The following is a 15,348-nucleotide window of genomic DNA, read 5'->3' as shown; positions in this document are numbered from 1 at the left end:
AGGTGTGGAAACTGATTTGGTATGAACATTGAGATATGAAAAGCTAAGCTTAGGATGATGATTGAGTAATAATTTGCTTATGAGTAGCCTTAAAGATGATTGGTCACTAGCTGGTGGCTGACTAGCTGTCTGGCAGAGAGGAGGCTGCTGTCTTGCTGAAGAGGGGCTTCGAGTTGACTGACTAAATGTTTGAAATGCTGGTGGGTTAATACGAGGCGGAGGCTCCAGGGCTTTCAAATTTTGCCCTTCATTATCATCATCACTCAAAAGTTTAAAGTTTTGAAGTCTAAAGCTTTTCCTTTCATAGAAAAATAAAAATTGACACAAGGTTACCATTGCCATTTACTTAAAGAGATATTTGCCAAATTAATAAAAACAAAAAAACATAATAATAACAATAAAATAAAACTCATAACAGAATAAAAAAAATTTGGAAAAGAGAAATGTTTGCTTACATAATTCGTCTAGGTGTTTTAGCCCCACTCTCTGTATCAGACTGAATGTCAGAGAAGATTTCTGCTTCAGGCAGTTTTTTCCTGGCATCATCATAGTTGTCTAAAACACACATGCAAGACTAAATGACAACCACATAGTCTAAATAGCCCCTTTCACACATACAGTCTTTACTGGTAAGCTACGGGCAAATGAACGTTTACATTAAAATAATGTTGTCAACTTGGACAGATGAAACTAAGAAACTAACTAGTTCACCCCAAATTGTAAATTACACTACCGTTCAATAGTTTGGGGTCAGCAAGATTTTTTATGTTTTTAAAATAAGTATCTTCTGCTCACCAAGGCTGCATTTATTATTAGTATTATTGTATAATAGTATTGTTTGTTGGGCTGGTGATAAAGGAAAATCAACCACTAATTTGTGCCCTGGTCACTCCTTTTAACAGTTTCCATTACACTCCATTTAGTGGCACTTGTGTCCCACTATTTCCAACAGAAGCATTACTAGTGACACTGGGTGCCGCACTTGTAGCTTGTTTATAAAAAACAAATATTCACAGTTTATATAATATGTATGTAAAGAGAGAGAATGTCAGTCGTTCTCATCTCAGCTAATTTAGTTGTAATGTGACTCCGCCCCCGGAGTCCGCGCTATACAAACGCAAATGTGAGGCGATCCATACAAACCTGTGAAACGCCCACATCCGCTGGATAAGGCCGGTGAAACACTGGATGCGTGGTAGAGTTCTCAACGGGTCGGGTAGGCCCGACAAACCCGACGGGACCCGCGGGTTCGGGCCGGGTTTGGGTCGAAAATATAATCAAATGACTCGGGTCGGGTCGGACCTCGGGCTTAATCCGCTCAGTAAAAAAAAAAAAAAAAAACATTTATTAATCATCGCTGCTGTTCACCGTAAAGAAAGTCTGGCTGCTGCGTAACGTGCATCATGGAGAGGGGCGGGGGCAGACCTGACGCGCGCTGCGTGCGCGCCTTTATTATAGCCTGGAGAAGAAGATGGAGTTGGTGAGAAGTAAACTTGCCGCAGGTGAATTCACCGTCGCTACTACAGCCTATTTATATATTTAAAGTTTATTGTTTCAGTTGTTTGTATTGTTAAAAGGCGTGAACATTAAAGGCTGATTTGATTTCCCGTCTGCTGGTCATGATAATACGTGTATGAGAGAGAAAAAAAATCCGACGCAGCATCGGGCCGCGGGCCGGGTTCGGGCAGATAATTCATGTTTATGTGTCGGGTTACATCGGGTCCGGGCTTTAAAAGCCACGGGCCGGGTCGGGTCGGGTTGTCATTTTCAGGCCCGTTGAGAACTCTAATGCGTGGTGTAAGCGACTCAGCTGCATGGTGTGTCCGTTTTTATTTCGGCTCCCATGTTAACAGTTTAGAGTATGCACACTGCCTGTGTTAGACGCGCATCTCAGGCGCGGCACGAGCCGCGTGGAAAACGTGTGCATGTGTAACAAATATGGGCTAGGCAAATAACTGCGGATGCTACCTGGCAACAGAAGATGGATCGTCACGGAGCCTGGGTTGTGAATGAGTACACCGGAGTCATAGATTTTAGCTTGAGTGTGTGTATTCAGTAATTAACAAAACAACAAACTAAACATAAACAACATAAACAAAACAAACAACATAAACAAAGTACCTTCAATGACACATACAAGACATAATTCTACTTAAAGTTCAGTTCGATGGCAGATTAATGCACTGCCAGCTAATGGAAAAGAAAACAGGAAAAGAAGAGGAAGAAAAAAAAACAACCCCGACGCAATGTGTTCCACGGTCGAGACAGAGTCCGGTGAGATGTCAGTTAATTACGGGTTGAGCAATAGATAATCCAAATAGGGAAAAGTTCAGTCACGATGGATGTGTGGTTCGCTTATCCTACCACATATATGTCCAAGTTCTCTTAGCTCGCCATCTCGATCGGAGTCCTTGAGTTGGGACGGTCGAGAGTTCAAGAGTCAATAATTGGAGAATGGAAATTAGTTGATCCAGAAAAAAAACCTGACCTAAGAAGGCCAAAAATACAAATTAAAAATTCCATTCAAAAAGAAAGTAACCATAACAAATACTAAAGTAAGTCAATATATGCATAACCATACCCACTTAATGCAAGGCATTTCAGTAAATAAATACATCTACAAAATGCATCTACAATAATTGTATTATACTTACATAGAAGTATAATAAAGTAAAATAATTAAATCTCATGTTCCATGATATTTCATCATAACTTGAATTTCATAGTGAACTAATCTAAATGTAATCATTTTCAAAATCAAAACATATACTCAAAATTAACATTCAAAATAATAATACAAAGTGCACCTTCAAAATCCAATAAACAAAAAATATGAATCTCCAAATTACCCAAAACACTAAAGCAGAGTTTGATATGAAAAAAAATGAAAAGTATTGCGCAATATCAAAAAGGAAAATACGTAGCTACGTTAAAATCAATAGGCTTCAATGACCACCAATACATGTAGCCATTTCAGCAGTAGTCACAACAGTGACAAAACACGCTCAACACAGCAAAAATGCTCTAAACTAGCAACCTTGCTAACTTATTAAATCAATGCATTCATAATATAACAGGTCAAATGTTTACCTTTGAAATCGGAATGACTAACGCGTCTAAACAGAGCGAAATCATACAGAGGCTCTGATTAGAAAGCGGTAGCAACTATAGTCAAAATAATACTTCAGTGAGCAAGCATACGGCTGAACTAAACATATTACAGTCAATTAACGGATGGCAAAAGACTCACCGAGTATTCAGAGCTTGAATCGCTAAGGTTAAAGCACTTTGTAGGTTTGTTTGGGGACGCCAAACAGACCATACCACAGCCACAGTGGAGACAGAGAGAGGAAGTGAACTCCGTAACCCGTAACTTTAAGGAAGTTGGAAGTTCGCGGGAGCCGCAGGAAGTGGGCCCGCCAAAATAAAAGTCTTAACTAAATACGGGTTACACATGCTAGAAATAGAACCGACGCCTATTTTTCACGCGACACGCAAGCGTCTTGGAAGCGTTTCCATGCAAAATTGAATAGGAAAATCTGTTTATTTGTCATTTTGACACGAATACATATTAATAAATATGTCCTTTTGATGTTTAAAAGTGTCTAGGTTTTGACATAAATGCAAATATAAATGTAATTTTACAAAATATTATCGATTTTCAAATACTGCTGTATTGAATGAACAGCTTTTAGCAAACTCTATTGCTATACTGAGATGAGGAGTATGTGTTTTGTCAAAAATAAAGTCATCAACTAACTAATGAATCCTTTACTTTGAAATACGTATGATAAAATGTATACTTTGAAATGTATAGTTTTGAAAGACGTTGACTAGTTTTGAATAGATTATAAAGTATGTATGTGTATGCATATATATATATGTGTGTGTGTGTATGTGTATATGTATATATTATATATATATATGTGTGTGTGTGTGTGTGTGTGTGTGTGTGTATGAAGAGTTCAGATGCAAAAGCCTCTAAATGCCATCTGAAATTTTCTTCTAGAATGATCATTTTTATGAAGCTTGTATATTTAAGTTAGCTATAGGTGACACACCTGAATGAATGGCTCATTAAGTATGCAGGGACATCAGGTGTGAACTACTAAATATGCATGATGCTGTTGGAGCGTTTACGCCCCATCCGCATATTGGCTTTCCAAACTAAAAGTGTTTCAAAAAACTTAAATCAATGTATCGTTTTATGTGAATGATTAGGCAGGATGATTTTCACATCATTTTGAAGAAAAAACCCTAGGCGACGACATCCATTAGTCAAAAGTCTTATTGCCACATATTTAGTATGTGTTTTGTGGCCTTATTTCAGAAACTTTTTAGTTTTTTCGATAACCATGCATTTAAACATTATTCTCTCAAAAATGAAAACACATGTGGCTCACATATTATTGTAGTCCTGTTTGTGCTATATAGAGTGAATTTACGCCATTAATATGTTTATAAGCAACTGAAAAAAGCACAAATGTCAGGGCATGTCAGAACATCTCAAGGACCCCAAAAACACCCCAGACCCCAGAGGGTTAAGAAGAACAGGCATAAATATTGTAACATCCCTTGTCTTGGTGTATGAATACTAAACTTGTCACAGGTATATATCAGTGCCAAACTCGACACCTTTATTGTTAGAGGCCTGATAGATTAGAAATAGATCGAGATGAGCTCATAGTTGTGGTTTGGTTTCTTCTCTTTCAGATCAGTGACATTATCCAGTGTGGGAGGAACAGCAGCTGTTCACCAGTTTCTGTTTCTTAACTTATAAAGTTATAAATACATCGAATACCATTATTACAATAAAGATCCATCAAAGTTATGAGTCCTTTTCCATTAAACACGAGAACATTCCTTCTCATAATGGAAAATTTATGCTGTTCACTTTGATATGGATTAAGTCCTGACAACATTTCTACCAGAAATAAATACTGTAACAATTAACATTTATTAACATCCCAACAAGCAATCAAGTTCTTTGGCGTAGGCCCTGTCCGTAGCTTGCAATCCGAGGGTCCGGATCTGCATATCCTGCCTGAAGACGAAGGCAGGGGCGCAGCCGACCCCCTGCGAGGTATAGGAAGGGACCATCTTGGTGGGAGTGGGGTGGATGGAGGGAACTGTCACATTTTTAAAAATGTGTTACAAGATTATCAAAAGGTTTTCTGTAAAACACATGAGGTACATTTGTATGTCTTCTTTCATCTGTCATTATGTTCCTAAAGATCTGACTATGTATCAGGAAGTCTTGAGGCTTTAACTCAGTCTTTCTTTAACCGTCTGTCATTATTCAGTCAGTATGGAGCTCAGTCAACTTCCTCTTCTGCTCTGTGAGTATTATTTCTCTCAAAATAATTGCACTTGTATTGTGAATAGGACTGTGTTCCTGGATTTTTTTACAGTTTGCTGTCCATGATGCACTAGGTAGATATTCACTAGTTAGTCTTTAGATGTTCACTAGTATGCAGTTAGTAAGAGTTTATGTGAGTTAATTGTTATTATTGTCACTGATTTCAGACTCTAGAAAGGTTTTTACAGAAACACTCATTCAGGAGCCACTAGATCTAGACAAATTAGAAGAAAGACTTAAAGAGAAATTAAACATTTCTGTGTTGTGAAGCTGAGAAACGTCTGAGAGTGAAATTATGCTGTTTCACAAGCAAAGAAAGAACATGCATTTGTAAAATGTTTAAAGTATAATAGAAAGTTGATCAGCTCCATGTTCACAGTGTAATAATTGTCAGATTTTCCTATATTTGGCTGAACTGTCACTTTGGTGGCTTGACAGTGTAGTCGATTTCTCTTATACATAAAATAACAATTAAAATACACAATCTTTCATGAGTTTTCTTTCTTTTTTACTTTGTGTTTCAGTGCTGATTTCAAACATCCACTCTGGACACACTCAAGGTGAGTGAATTTGATTAATAAATTTCATTACAAATGTGTGATTCTGTTACAAACCAGGGGCCGGATTCACAAAACAATCTTAGGAATAAAAATCTTCTTAACTGCTGCTATTTTCTAACTTAAGAAAAAAAAGAAAAAAAAGAAAAGAATATTTTGTATTGCCAAAAACTTTTCTTAAGAATGTTCTTATCTTTCTTCTTACGATTGTTCTTAAGACAAAATTTTAAGGTGCCATTGTTACAGTGTAATTATTCTGAATAATTTGCATGTAATTATACATAATTTACTGTTATTACTATAGAAAGCACATGCAGTAACATGTAACTATGTCACCTTAAAATAAAGTGTTTAATAATTTAATAATTATCCTATTCATATTCCTGAATATATATATATATATATATATATATATATATATATATATATAATCATCTTAAATAACTTCTTAAAGTCAGGATAACCTCCAACCTGTCTTAAATCCCCAAAGGAAGATTACAAACTTCTTGGAATTTATCTTAAGAACTTTCTTAACTTTTAAAAAAAGATTTTTGTGGATCCGGTTTCAGGTTTTCAGGTCAGATTTTCATGGACTTTTGTTTTTTTTCATTCATCACGTTTTCCTTTGTTTGTTTTCTCCCTCCACTCATCAGTTACCATGGACATTCATTCATCACAGCTGTTGGTCATTTCTTCCGTTACCTCTGTGTATTTAGTTCCTCTGTGTTCAGTCGTTAGTTGTCGGCTGATGTTCGTGTATGGTAGTGTTTGTTAGGTTTATACTCCTCTGCACACTGTTACTCCTGCTTGCCTCCTTTAATCAAAAACCTGTTTATATTTGATAACCTCGTCTTCAGTCCGTCTTCCCTCTTCTTCATCTTGTGACACCAGCAATGAAATGAGTGTCATGATTATGAATACAGCTTTTTAAATAAGTTATATAAATGATTCATGTGTTGTAACACCAGACAGACGGTTCTGAGGTGTGACAAAAACATTCGCTCATATGAAAACGTTTTTATGCAGAATTTAGAAATATAAAATATGTTTTGACATTTGTCTACAGATTTAATAAAAATGATTAGAGTTGCTGGACCTGCAACAACAAAGTCATGTGAACAACAATGACCATTTGTAACCCTGTGGTAAGTGATGTGTGTCTCTGGCTGCTGGTGTGGATGCAGGTGGTGTGAAACCCTGTGTTGAGCTCAGGGCTACTAACCTAAAGGATGTGGGTTTGAACTCCTCATAGGGGGGGCTTCACACCTTTGTTGTCCTTTAACTCTCTGCATTGCGCTGAGTGATTGTTCACCTTGTTTGCTCCAGTGATTGCTGCCGGCGGCTCTATTACATTGTTTGTGAAATAAAAATGCACTAATTTACCAGTGAGAGAATGAGATCTGCTGGAAACCGTTCACATCTCATGCTCCCACTGACTTTATATTGACAGATGTTCCCAAACCAACTCTGACTGTACGGCCACAGAGTCCAGTGTTCACTGGAGACTCAGTTACTCTGAGATGTGAGCTGGATCAGTCATGGGATGGATGGGAGTTTCTCTGGAGTAAAGACTCAAACACTGAATCTCCTGAAGCTGAAACTAAAACACTTGATTCTGTGAAAGTCTCTGATGGAGGAGAGTACAGATGCAGAGCAAGAAGAGGAGGATATCACACACATTACAGTGAACCAGTAGCAGTGACAATACATGGCAAGTGTTTTACCTCTCATAATGAACTGCTCTGAGAACACTATATGAAAATGATTTATAAGACACTAAATAAACATAGAGAACAACACTTCAGTTTAACTTGATTTAGTGTTTTGTAACTGCTCGTACAATAAAAAACAGCACATTTTATTATTTGTATTTATTTTATTATATTATTTATCACATTATTTTCAATGTTAATTGTTGTCTTTGTACAGAAAGACCAAAACCCAGAGTGACCATTACACCTGATCATCATCATGTACTCAGAGGAGAGACAGTCACTCTCAGATGTGACATAGATGATGGAGGAGTCACTAGCTGGAGGTACAACTGGTATAAAGACGGTTCAACCAGTGTTTTCAGTGAAGGACAGCAACACACATTCAGTTCTGTTACTGAGTCTGACGCAGGTAAATACTCCTGTTATGGGAGAGAGACTGAAGGATCACGCAGATCACATCACAGTGATGGAGTTACACTGACAGTATCAGGTGAGTTTGATCATCTCTTCATAAACACACACAAGTTTAACATGTTATTAATGAGTGATGTCTCTATTTCAGTTCCCAGAGCAGTTTTAAGTGTTTCACCTCAGAAGTGGTTGATTATGACACAGAAGTGTTCAGATTTTTATAGGTCAAGCAAACATGTGTGGCTCCAATTTTCTTCGTTCATCTTCGGAACACAAAATAAGATATTTTTGATGAAATCCGAGAGCTTTCTGACCCCTCCAAAAACAGCAACGCAATGACCACTTTCAAGGTCCTGAAAGGTAGTAAAGATATCATTAAAATAGTCCATGTGGTTCAACCTTAATGTTATGAAGCGATGAGAATACTTGTTGTGTGCAAAAACAAAACAAAAATAATGACTTTATTCAACAATTTCTTCTCATCTGTGTCAGACTCTAACGCTGTTCACATAGTAAACACAGTGCAGCGCTTCCGGGTCCTACGTCAGAACGCCGCCTCTTCATTGGCCAGCTCCTGTGAGTCAGAATCACACGCATGAGTCGTGCTGCTCACTGCTCACGGCCAAAGCGCTGATCTCTTATTTATGTGGTTGTTTTTTGCACATAAAAAGTATTCTCGTCGCTTGATAAACTTAAGGTTGAACAACTGTAGTCACATGGACAATTCTAACAATATCTTTACTACCATTCTGGGCATTAAAAAGTGGTCATTGCGTTGCTGTTTCTGAAGGGGTCAGAAAGCTCTCAGATTTCATTAAAAATATCTTCATTTGTGTTCTGAAGATAAACGAAGGTCTAGCAGGTTTGGAACGACATGAGGGTTAGTAATTAATGACAGAATTAAAATTTTGGGGTGAACTATCCCTTTAAGAGCTGTCAGGAAAACAGTTGTTGGTGGTTTTAGAGTTTGTTTTTCTTCGGTACAGGAGGGTGAGTTTTAGTTTGTTTAGTTTTATTAGAATAGAGGGAGTAATACATAGGCAAGTAAGCCGACCCAGAAGATACTTTTGTGTTAGTTATTTTTGTGTTAGTAAAATGTAAACATACACAAGTTAAATAAGGACAGGTGAGCTAACTAATCTAAACTGCAGCTCAGAGATAAAACTTTCCTAACTCCCAAGAAAAATAACAAACACAAAAGAACCAACTCACCATCCTGTACAGAAGAAAAACAAACTCCAAAACCACTACTGGTTCCTGAAGGTCCAGGTGAAGTGGCACCAGCAGCTGTTAAATAGGCAGAGGCCTCAGGTGTTGGGAATAATCAGGCTCCGCCCCCATACAACTTCATATACAACACACACTTCATATGCACTTTTAGTCTCGTGGACTTACAATGGCTGCCACGTACACATGTCTGTTAAGTCCATGAGAGACCGTAGGCCGGGTGTCCAATTTGTCATTTTAAATTTCAGAAATTTCCCTTTGCGGTCGATATGCGCCCTCGAAGTGAGGACTCGTAGGAAGACTGCAAGTGCTTAGGGTGTCATTTGGGACAGGGCCACACTTATAACTTTGAACCCTTGGAAACTAAAAAAACAAGATACTTATCCTGATCTCAAATTGAAAAAGATTATTTAAATTTCTGAAATCTCAATAGTCAAATATTGTAAAATATATTCAATTTTTTCTCTTCGCTTCTCCTTTTTTGTGACAAAATTGGTTCTTTTGATTGTTATACCAAGCCTCTCAAAAGTTATTGCTTGGATTTTTATTTTCACCATTATCATTTTTCAAGTTAACCATAATCATATTACACCCTAACAAAGTTACCATAATGTAATTTATCTCTGCAGCTCTTTTTCATGTAAACTGCTGCACTTCGGGACAGTGGATTGAACAATAAGAGGACGAGATCGTCTGCTAAAAAACCTTCACAACTCAAGCTTTTTGCTAGTTTTATACTGACAGATATTTCCAAACCAACTCTGACTGTGCAGTATTTTGCTTTTATATTGCACAAATAATTTGATAAGACAGAATAAATTACTGTAACAGCTGGAGAACAAAACTTCAATATAACCTGATGATGTGTTTTACAATAAAACTGTTCACACACTAAAACAGCACAATTTATTGTTTTTATTAATTTTATCACATTATTTTCAATGTTAATTGTTGTCTTTGTACAGAAACACCAAAACCCAGAGTGACCATTACACCTGATCATCATCATGTATTCAGAGGAGAGACAGTCACTCTCAGATGTGACATAGATGATGGAGGAGTCACTAGCTGGAGGTACAACTGGTATAAAGACGGTTCAACCAGTGTTTTCAGTGAACGACAGCAACACACATTCAGTTCTGTTACTGAGTCTGACGCAGGTAAATACTCCTGTTATGGGACAGAGACTGAAGGATCACACAGATCACATCACAGTGATGAAGTTACACTGACAGTATCAGGTGAGTTTGATCATCTCTTCATAAAAACAAACTAGTTTAACATGTTATTAATGAGCGATTTGGTTCTTCACATTAAGATACATTTTTAAACCAAAATGATCTCACATGATCTTCAAACCTAGTCTCAAAGTTGGCTGATTTTTGGATTTTCCATTACCAAATAACACCCTAAAAAGTAGTATTTTTTGTAGTAGCCAGATTTTTGTTTTTATTTTTATTAAAAAAAAATCAACTATAAGTGTGTGGCAAGCAGTAGGTTTGATGACAGAGGAAGACTTGGAAAAGACAGGGAGACAAAGCAAGAAGAGAGAGAGAGAGCAAAGGAGGAAGAGAGTCGACTACGCCAAATGTGGCGAAGAGCAGTAGGTTTGATGACAGAAATAACTCCCTAAGGGAACATTCCGTTTTGCAAACATTATGTGAACGAAAGGCACCGGGGTGGCGGCGCCACCATCTTGGGCCCGTCATCGCTGCTCGCAGCTATATATATATATATATATATATATATATGTGTGTGTGTGTGTGTGTGTGTATGTGTGTATATGTGTACATATATATACACCGTCTTGGGCCCGTCATCGCTGCTCGCAGCTATATATATATATATATATATATATATGTGTGTGTGTGTGTGTGTGTATGTGTGTATATGTGTACATATATATACACCGTCTTGGGCCCGTCATCGCTGCTCGCAGCTATATATATATATATATATATATATATATATATATATATATATATATATGCTATATATATATATATATATATGTGTGTGTGTGTGTGTATATGTGTACATATATATACACCGTCTTGGGCCCGTCATCGCTGCTCGCAGCTATATTTATATATATATGCTATATATATATATATATATATATATATATAGATATATATAGATATAGATATATACAGGGCTTGACATTAACACCCGCCAACCCGCCAAATGCGGGTGGATTTTGCTCGTGGCGGGTAACGCAGTCACTCCAACTAGCCACTTTGGCGGGTTGAATAATTGTAGTCTTTTCAAAAGGCATCTGAAATAAGTGTGACACTACGACACTACAAATCCCATAGGGCTGTCAACGAATATTCTAAATTCGAATATATATTCGAATAGTTTTAAAAAACAGAATTTCGAAGGTGAAAATTAATATTCGAATGTGGAAAAATGCCCGCGGTAGCAGAGGCGCGGCTGTCTGCTTTGCGAGTGGGCGCGCTGCCTGAGGGATCATTTTATTTAACGTTAAACAGAAACATTTCTGAAGTGTAGGCTACTGTACTGACTGAATAGATATTGCATGAATAAGGTAGATACAGCAGTTTCATGCACTGCAGGCTTCCACTGGTTTGATTATTTACCGTTTCATGTCAAGGAAAAGTTCCATGTTTACCACAGCACAGCTCGCTCGGAGCGTTCAATGTCGGTTCTATATAGGCTACTGTAAAACTTCAATTAATGTTAATAATATTTGTTTCAATCACTGAATGAAGCCTGCTATATAAGAGTCGCGACCTTAAATTGCTTGTACAAAACTCTTGATCAGCACTCAACATTTGCTTATTGTTGTTGTTCATTTAAACTGCACAGAGCGCGTGACGCCTCATTCATGCCGCAAGACCTCCAGACACGCGTAAACGCGTCTTTACACTCGCGCCAGACGCTCTATTCGCGTTTGGTGTGAACGCATCTTGAGGGAGGGCGAGAGAGAGAAAGAGTGCCTGCGAGTGAGCGAGCGAGAGTGAGTGAGGTCTGCGGTCTTGGCCATTAGTTGATTTACTTGTTTTCGTGTAGGTAATATGTTGTCAAATATGTTTAAACTTAAATAAACTACCTATACAAGTAGTTATGTCTCTTTGTATTAATTTGTCCTGTTATTGACGTAATGCGCGTCATTGACAAAATGTGCAACCAGATGTTCGAATAGTTCGAAGATAAGCTATGTGTTTTTTTTTAGAGGGAATATTCGAAGGTCATTTTTGAGCAATTTTGACAGCCCTAATGAGTATTGTCGCTAGTGACCTACAACAAAGAATCGAAGAGACAGCTAGCTGCCCTGCTGGAGTTATCTCGTATGCCGGTGTAGCAATGTGGCAACATATAATACATAATACATGGTTTTATTTTAAAAAAGGAGCTTTACACACAACCTTATCAGAGCTAATGATAATGATCTGTATTGTTATATATTTATGTAGTCTTGATTTGGGTGGATGTAAGTTTGGTTTTACATTTAAAAGGGTTGTAAATCTAGTTCAAGTAAATTTTAGCACGCCATAGTCCACTTTTATCAGGTAATTTCACAACAACAAAAATGTGGCTAGTAAAAATGCTGTGTGGCTAGTAACTTTGGAAAACCACTAGCCACATTGGCTAGTGAGGAAAAAAGTTAATGTCAAGCCCTGGATATATATATAGATATGTATATGTGTGTGTGTGTGTATGTGTGTATATGTGTACATATATATATATATACTGTATAAAAATTTAAGGGACAAGACAGAGAATTTTACTTGCCTGACCTGATTAGAACAATGAAAAACATAAAATAAAATAAATGACTAGGGAATCATTAAAACGAGAGAATTATTCTGATTTCATGATACACTAAAAATATTCCACAACAAATCCTTTAAATTTAATGATATTCAGAACGGAACAAGAAAAAAAAAAAAACTATAAACAAGCCACAACGAAATAAAATAAAAATGAAAACGAATGTAAGCAGTGTTATGCTCACGTAACTCTCTCATTAGAATCAAAATGTTTCAACATTTGCGATGTATTTGGATGCTAAACTATTCTTTATTATAGGCTTTGTACTTCACTCATGTTCCAATATCGACGGAAAAAATCATCCTCTTCACACGCGCAAAAATGTGCTTGGAAACATCACAGTGGTGCGGTGATTACTGTGAATGTATGAATTGTACTACTGACTAAACAGAGCAGTGTAATTTTTATATGTTAGGTTGACTATTTTATTATTATATTTTATTAAGGCTATAATGAACAGGCTGTGATGTCAAGATTGCAATGCTGGAATGTGTGTGTGTGTGTGTGTGTGTGTGTGTGTGTGTGTGTGTGTGTGTGTGTGTGTGTGTGTGTGTGTGTGTGTGTGTGTGTGTGTGTGTGTGTGTGTGTGTGTGTGTGTGTGTGTGTGTGTGTGTATGTATGTGTGTGTGGCGCGCGCGATCGAACAGTGGACACATAAAAACATACTCCGTCATTTTGTTCATACAGGACATCATTCAAACTGCAAAGTGTTAACTTATATTTGTGTACAGTCGCAATAAAACACAACATTGTGCTTTTGTAAAATAAATTCAAGCAATCCGCCCCCGAAAGGCGCTAATTTTAAAATTAAACTAAAATGCTCACGGCCGTACGGGCATTCATAACGGTGCGCGTCCACGGCGAGGAACGGGCAGAACAGAGTCAACGTTTTTTAGTTCATTCATACTTCCATAGGAATTCATTGAAAACGCTCGCTCTGCACCATTATCAATGTCCGTGTGGACGAACATATTTTACTTTCGTTTTTAAGTTAGCGATTCAAAAGCCCCCAGCGTTGTCACACGTTGATTAACCGGTGGGGAAATTTTCTCACTGTCACATACCTAGTATATTTTTATATAGATACAATTGGCCTACCTGATTTTAAACACAAGAGGGCAGAATAGCCCTATGTATGACTTGATTTTTTTTTTTTTTTTTACTATTACTGTTTTTAAACTTATAATTCTTAAATTGAAAAAAAAAAGAATAAAATGGGTTTAGTTGTGATATTTGTATACTTTTATATAGAAATAAATGGTGTATAATTAAATTTTTAGAAGATATGAGGCTTTTAGTGTTTCTTTTTTGGACATTACTTTAATCCCTCACTAGAGCAAAACCGTTTGAGATATTTAATATCCGTTCACAATTTAGCATCTTTAATGTAGTTTCATCGTGTTGAAAAAGTTTGGTGTGAATAAAATAAACCACTTAGGAAACCAAAATATCTGACTTCCTGTTGGTCGGAGCTAATGACTGTAAATTAGAAAGTTGTCCGGCTCGATGAGACTAATATACGTACTGATTTTTGTAACTGTAGGTAAAACTAACTTTTGTCAAAAGCATTTTGAAAGTGACACACTTCCTGCTGCCAGTTGGTGGCGCTATAACTTTGACTCACAATAGTCGCATCCATCTGATCGGCCTCTTACCACGAACACACTGCTGAAGTTTCATCAAGATCAGTTTCATCAAGATCATGCTCTCTAGGAGGAGTATTTCAAATTCCACAGCAAACGTTTTCCAAACAACCCATAATAGCCGACCTCTTGTTGGGCTGGCGTAAAACTTGACCGAGGGAAAGTTGTTCGGCCCGATGAGATCTACATGTGTACCGAGTTTCATATTAATTCATGCAAGCGTGTTTGATATATGGACCAAGTTTTCAGACCCCGTTCAAGGGGGCGCTGTTGAGCGGTGCGCAATAAAACACAACATTGCTGTTGAGCGGTGTGCAATAAAACACAACATAGTAGGAACAAAACAGCAGCGATGAAAGTCCTAATCCGAGCAGCACAGTCTTCAAGTGCCCTTATACAGGCAGATTAATTCACCTGCAAAAGCCAGAATGTAAGTTAAAATATACATAGTATTAACTCATCATTGTTATACAATGATCGCACATACCAAACATGTATCACGTCATTCGTCCGGCAGCAACAGATGAACAAAGTTTACAAAGACGAGCTGGAATACACAGATAAACCCCATAACTATACATTACTTAAAATAAATACGGCTACAAGAGCCAGAAAGAGACCTACCAGGAAGCCAAGCA

The 15,348-nt window shown here is 37.3% G+C and overlaps 1 protein-coding gene and 1 long non-coding RNA gene across 2 annotated transcripts in view; both read left to right on the top strand.

The window, feature by feature from the left end:
* Positions 1 to 5,309: 5,309 nt before the first annotated feature.
* On the top strand, positions 5,310 to 7,600 carry LOC311306090. The gene is made up of 3 exons (XR_014630135.1): positions 5,310 to 5,339; positions 5,884 to 5,919; positions 7,367 to 7,600. It is a non-coding gene; the product is annotated as an uncharacterized lncRNA (long non-coding RNA).
* Positions 7,601 to 7,932: 332 nt separating this feature from the next.
* LOC311305178 (sialoadhesin-like) overlaps positions 7,933 to 15,348 on the top strand; it is a gene marked incomplete at its 5' end in the record, with an annotated part of 33,909 nt that continues 26,493 nt past the window's right edge. The window contains 3 exons of the mRNA XM_084432725.1: positions 7,933 to 8,040; positions 8,886 to 8,922; positions 10,235 to 10,510. Of these exons, the coding sequence (XP_084288851.1) occupies positions 7,933 to 8,040; positions 8,886 to 8,922; positions 10,235 to 10,510 (421 nt within the window). The remainder of the gene's footprint in view (positions 8,041 to 8,885; positions 8,923 to 10,234; positions 10,511 to 15,348) is intronic.

This window comes from Rutilus rutilus (assembly GCF_951802725.1).
Source record: "Rutilus rutilus genome assembly, chromosome: 1".
Taxonomy (NCBI): domain Eukaryota; kingdom Metazoa; phylum Chordata; class Actinopteri; order Cypriniformes; family Leuciscidae; genus Rutilus; species Rutilus rutilus.
This window is presented reverse-complemented; position numbering and strand designations above follow the sequence as displayed.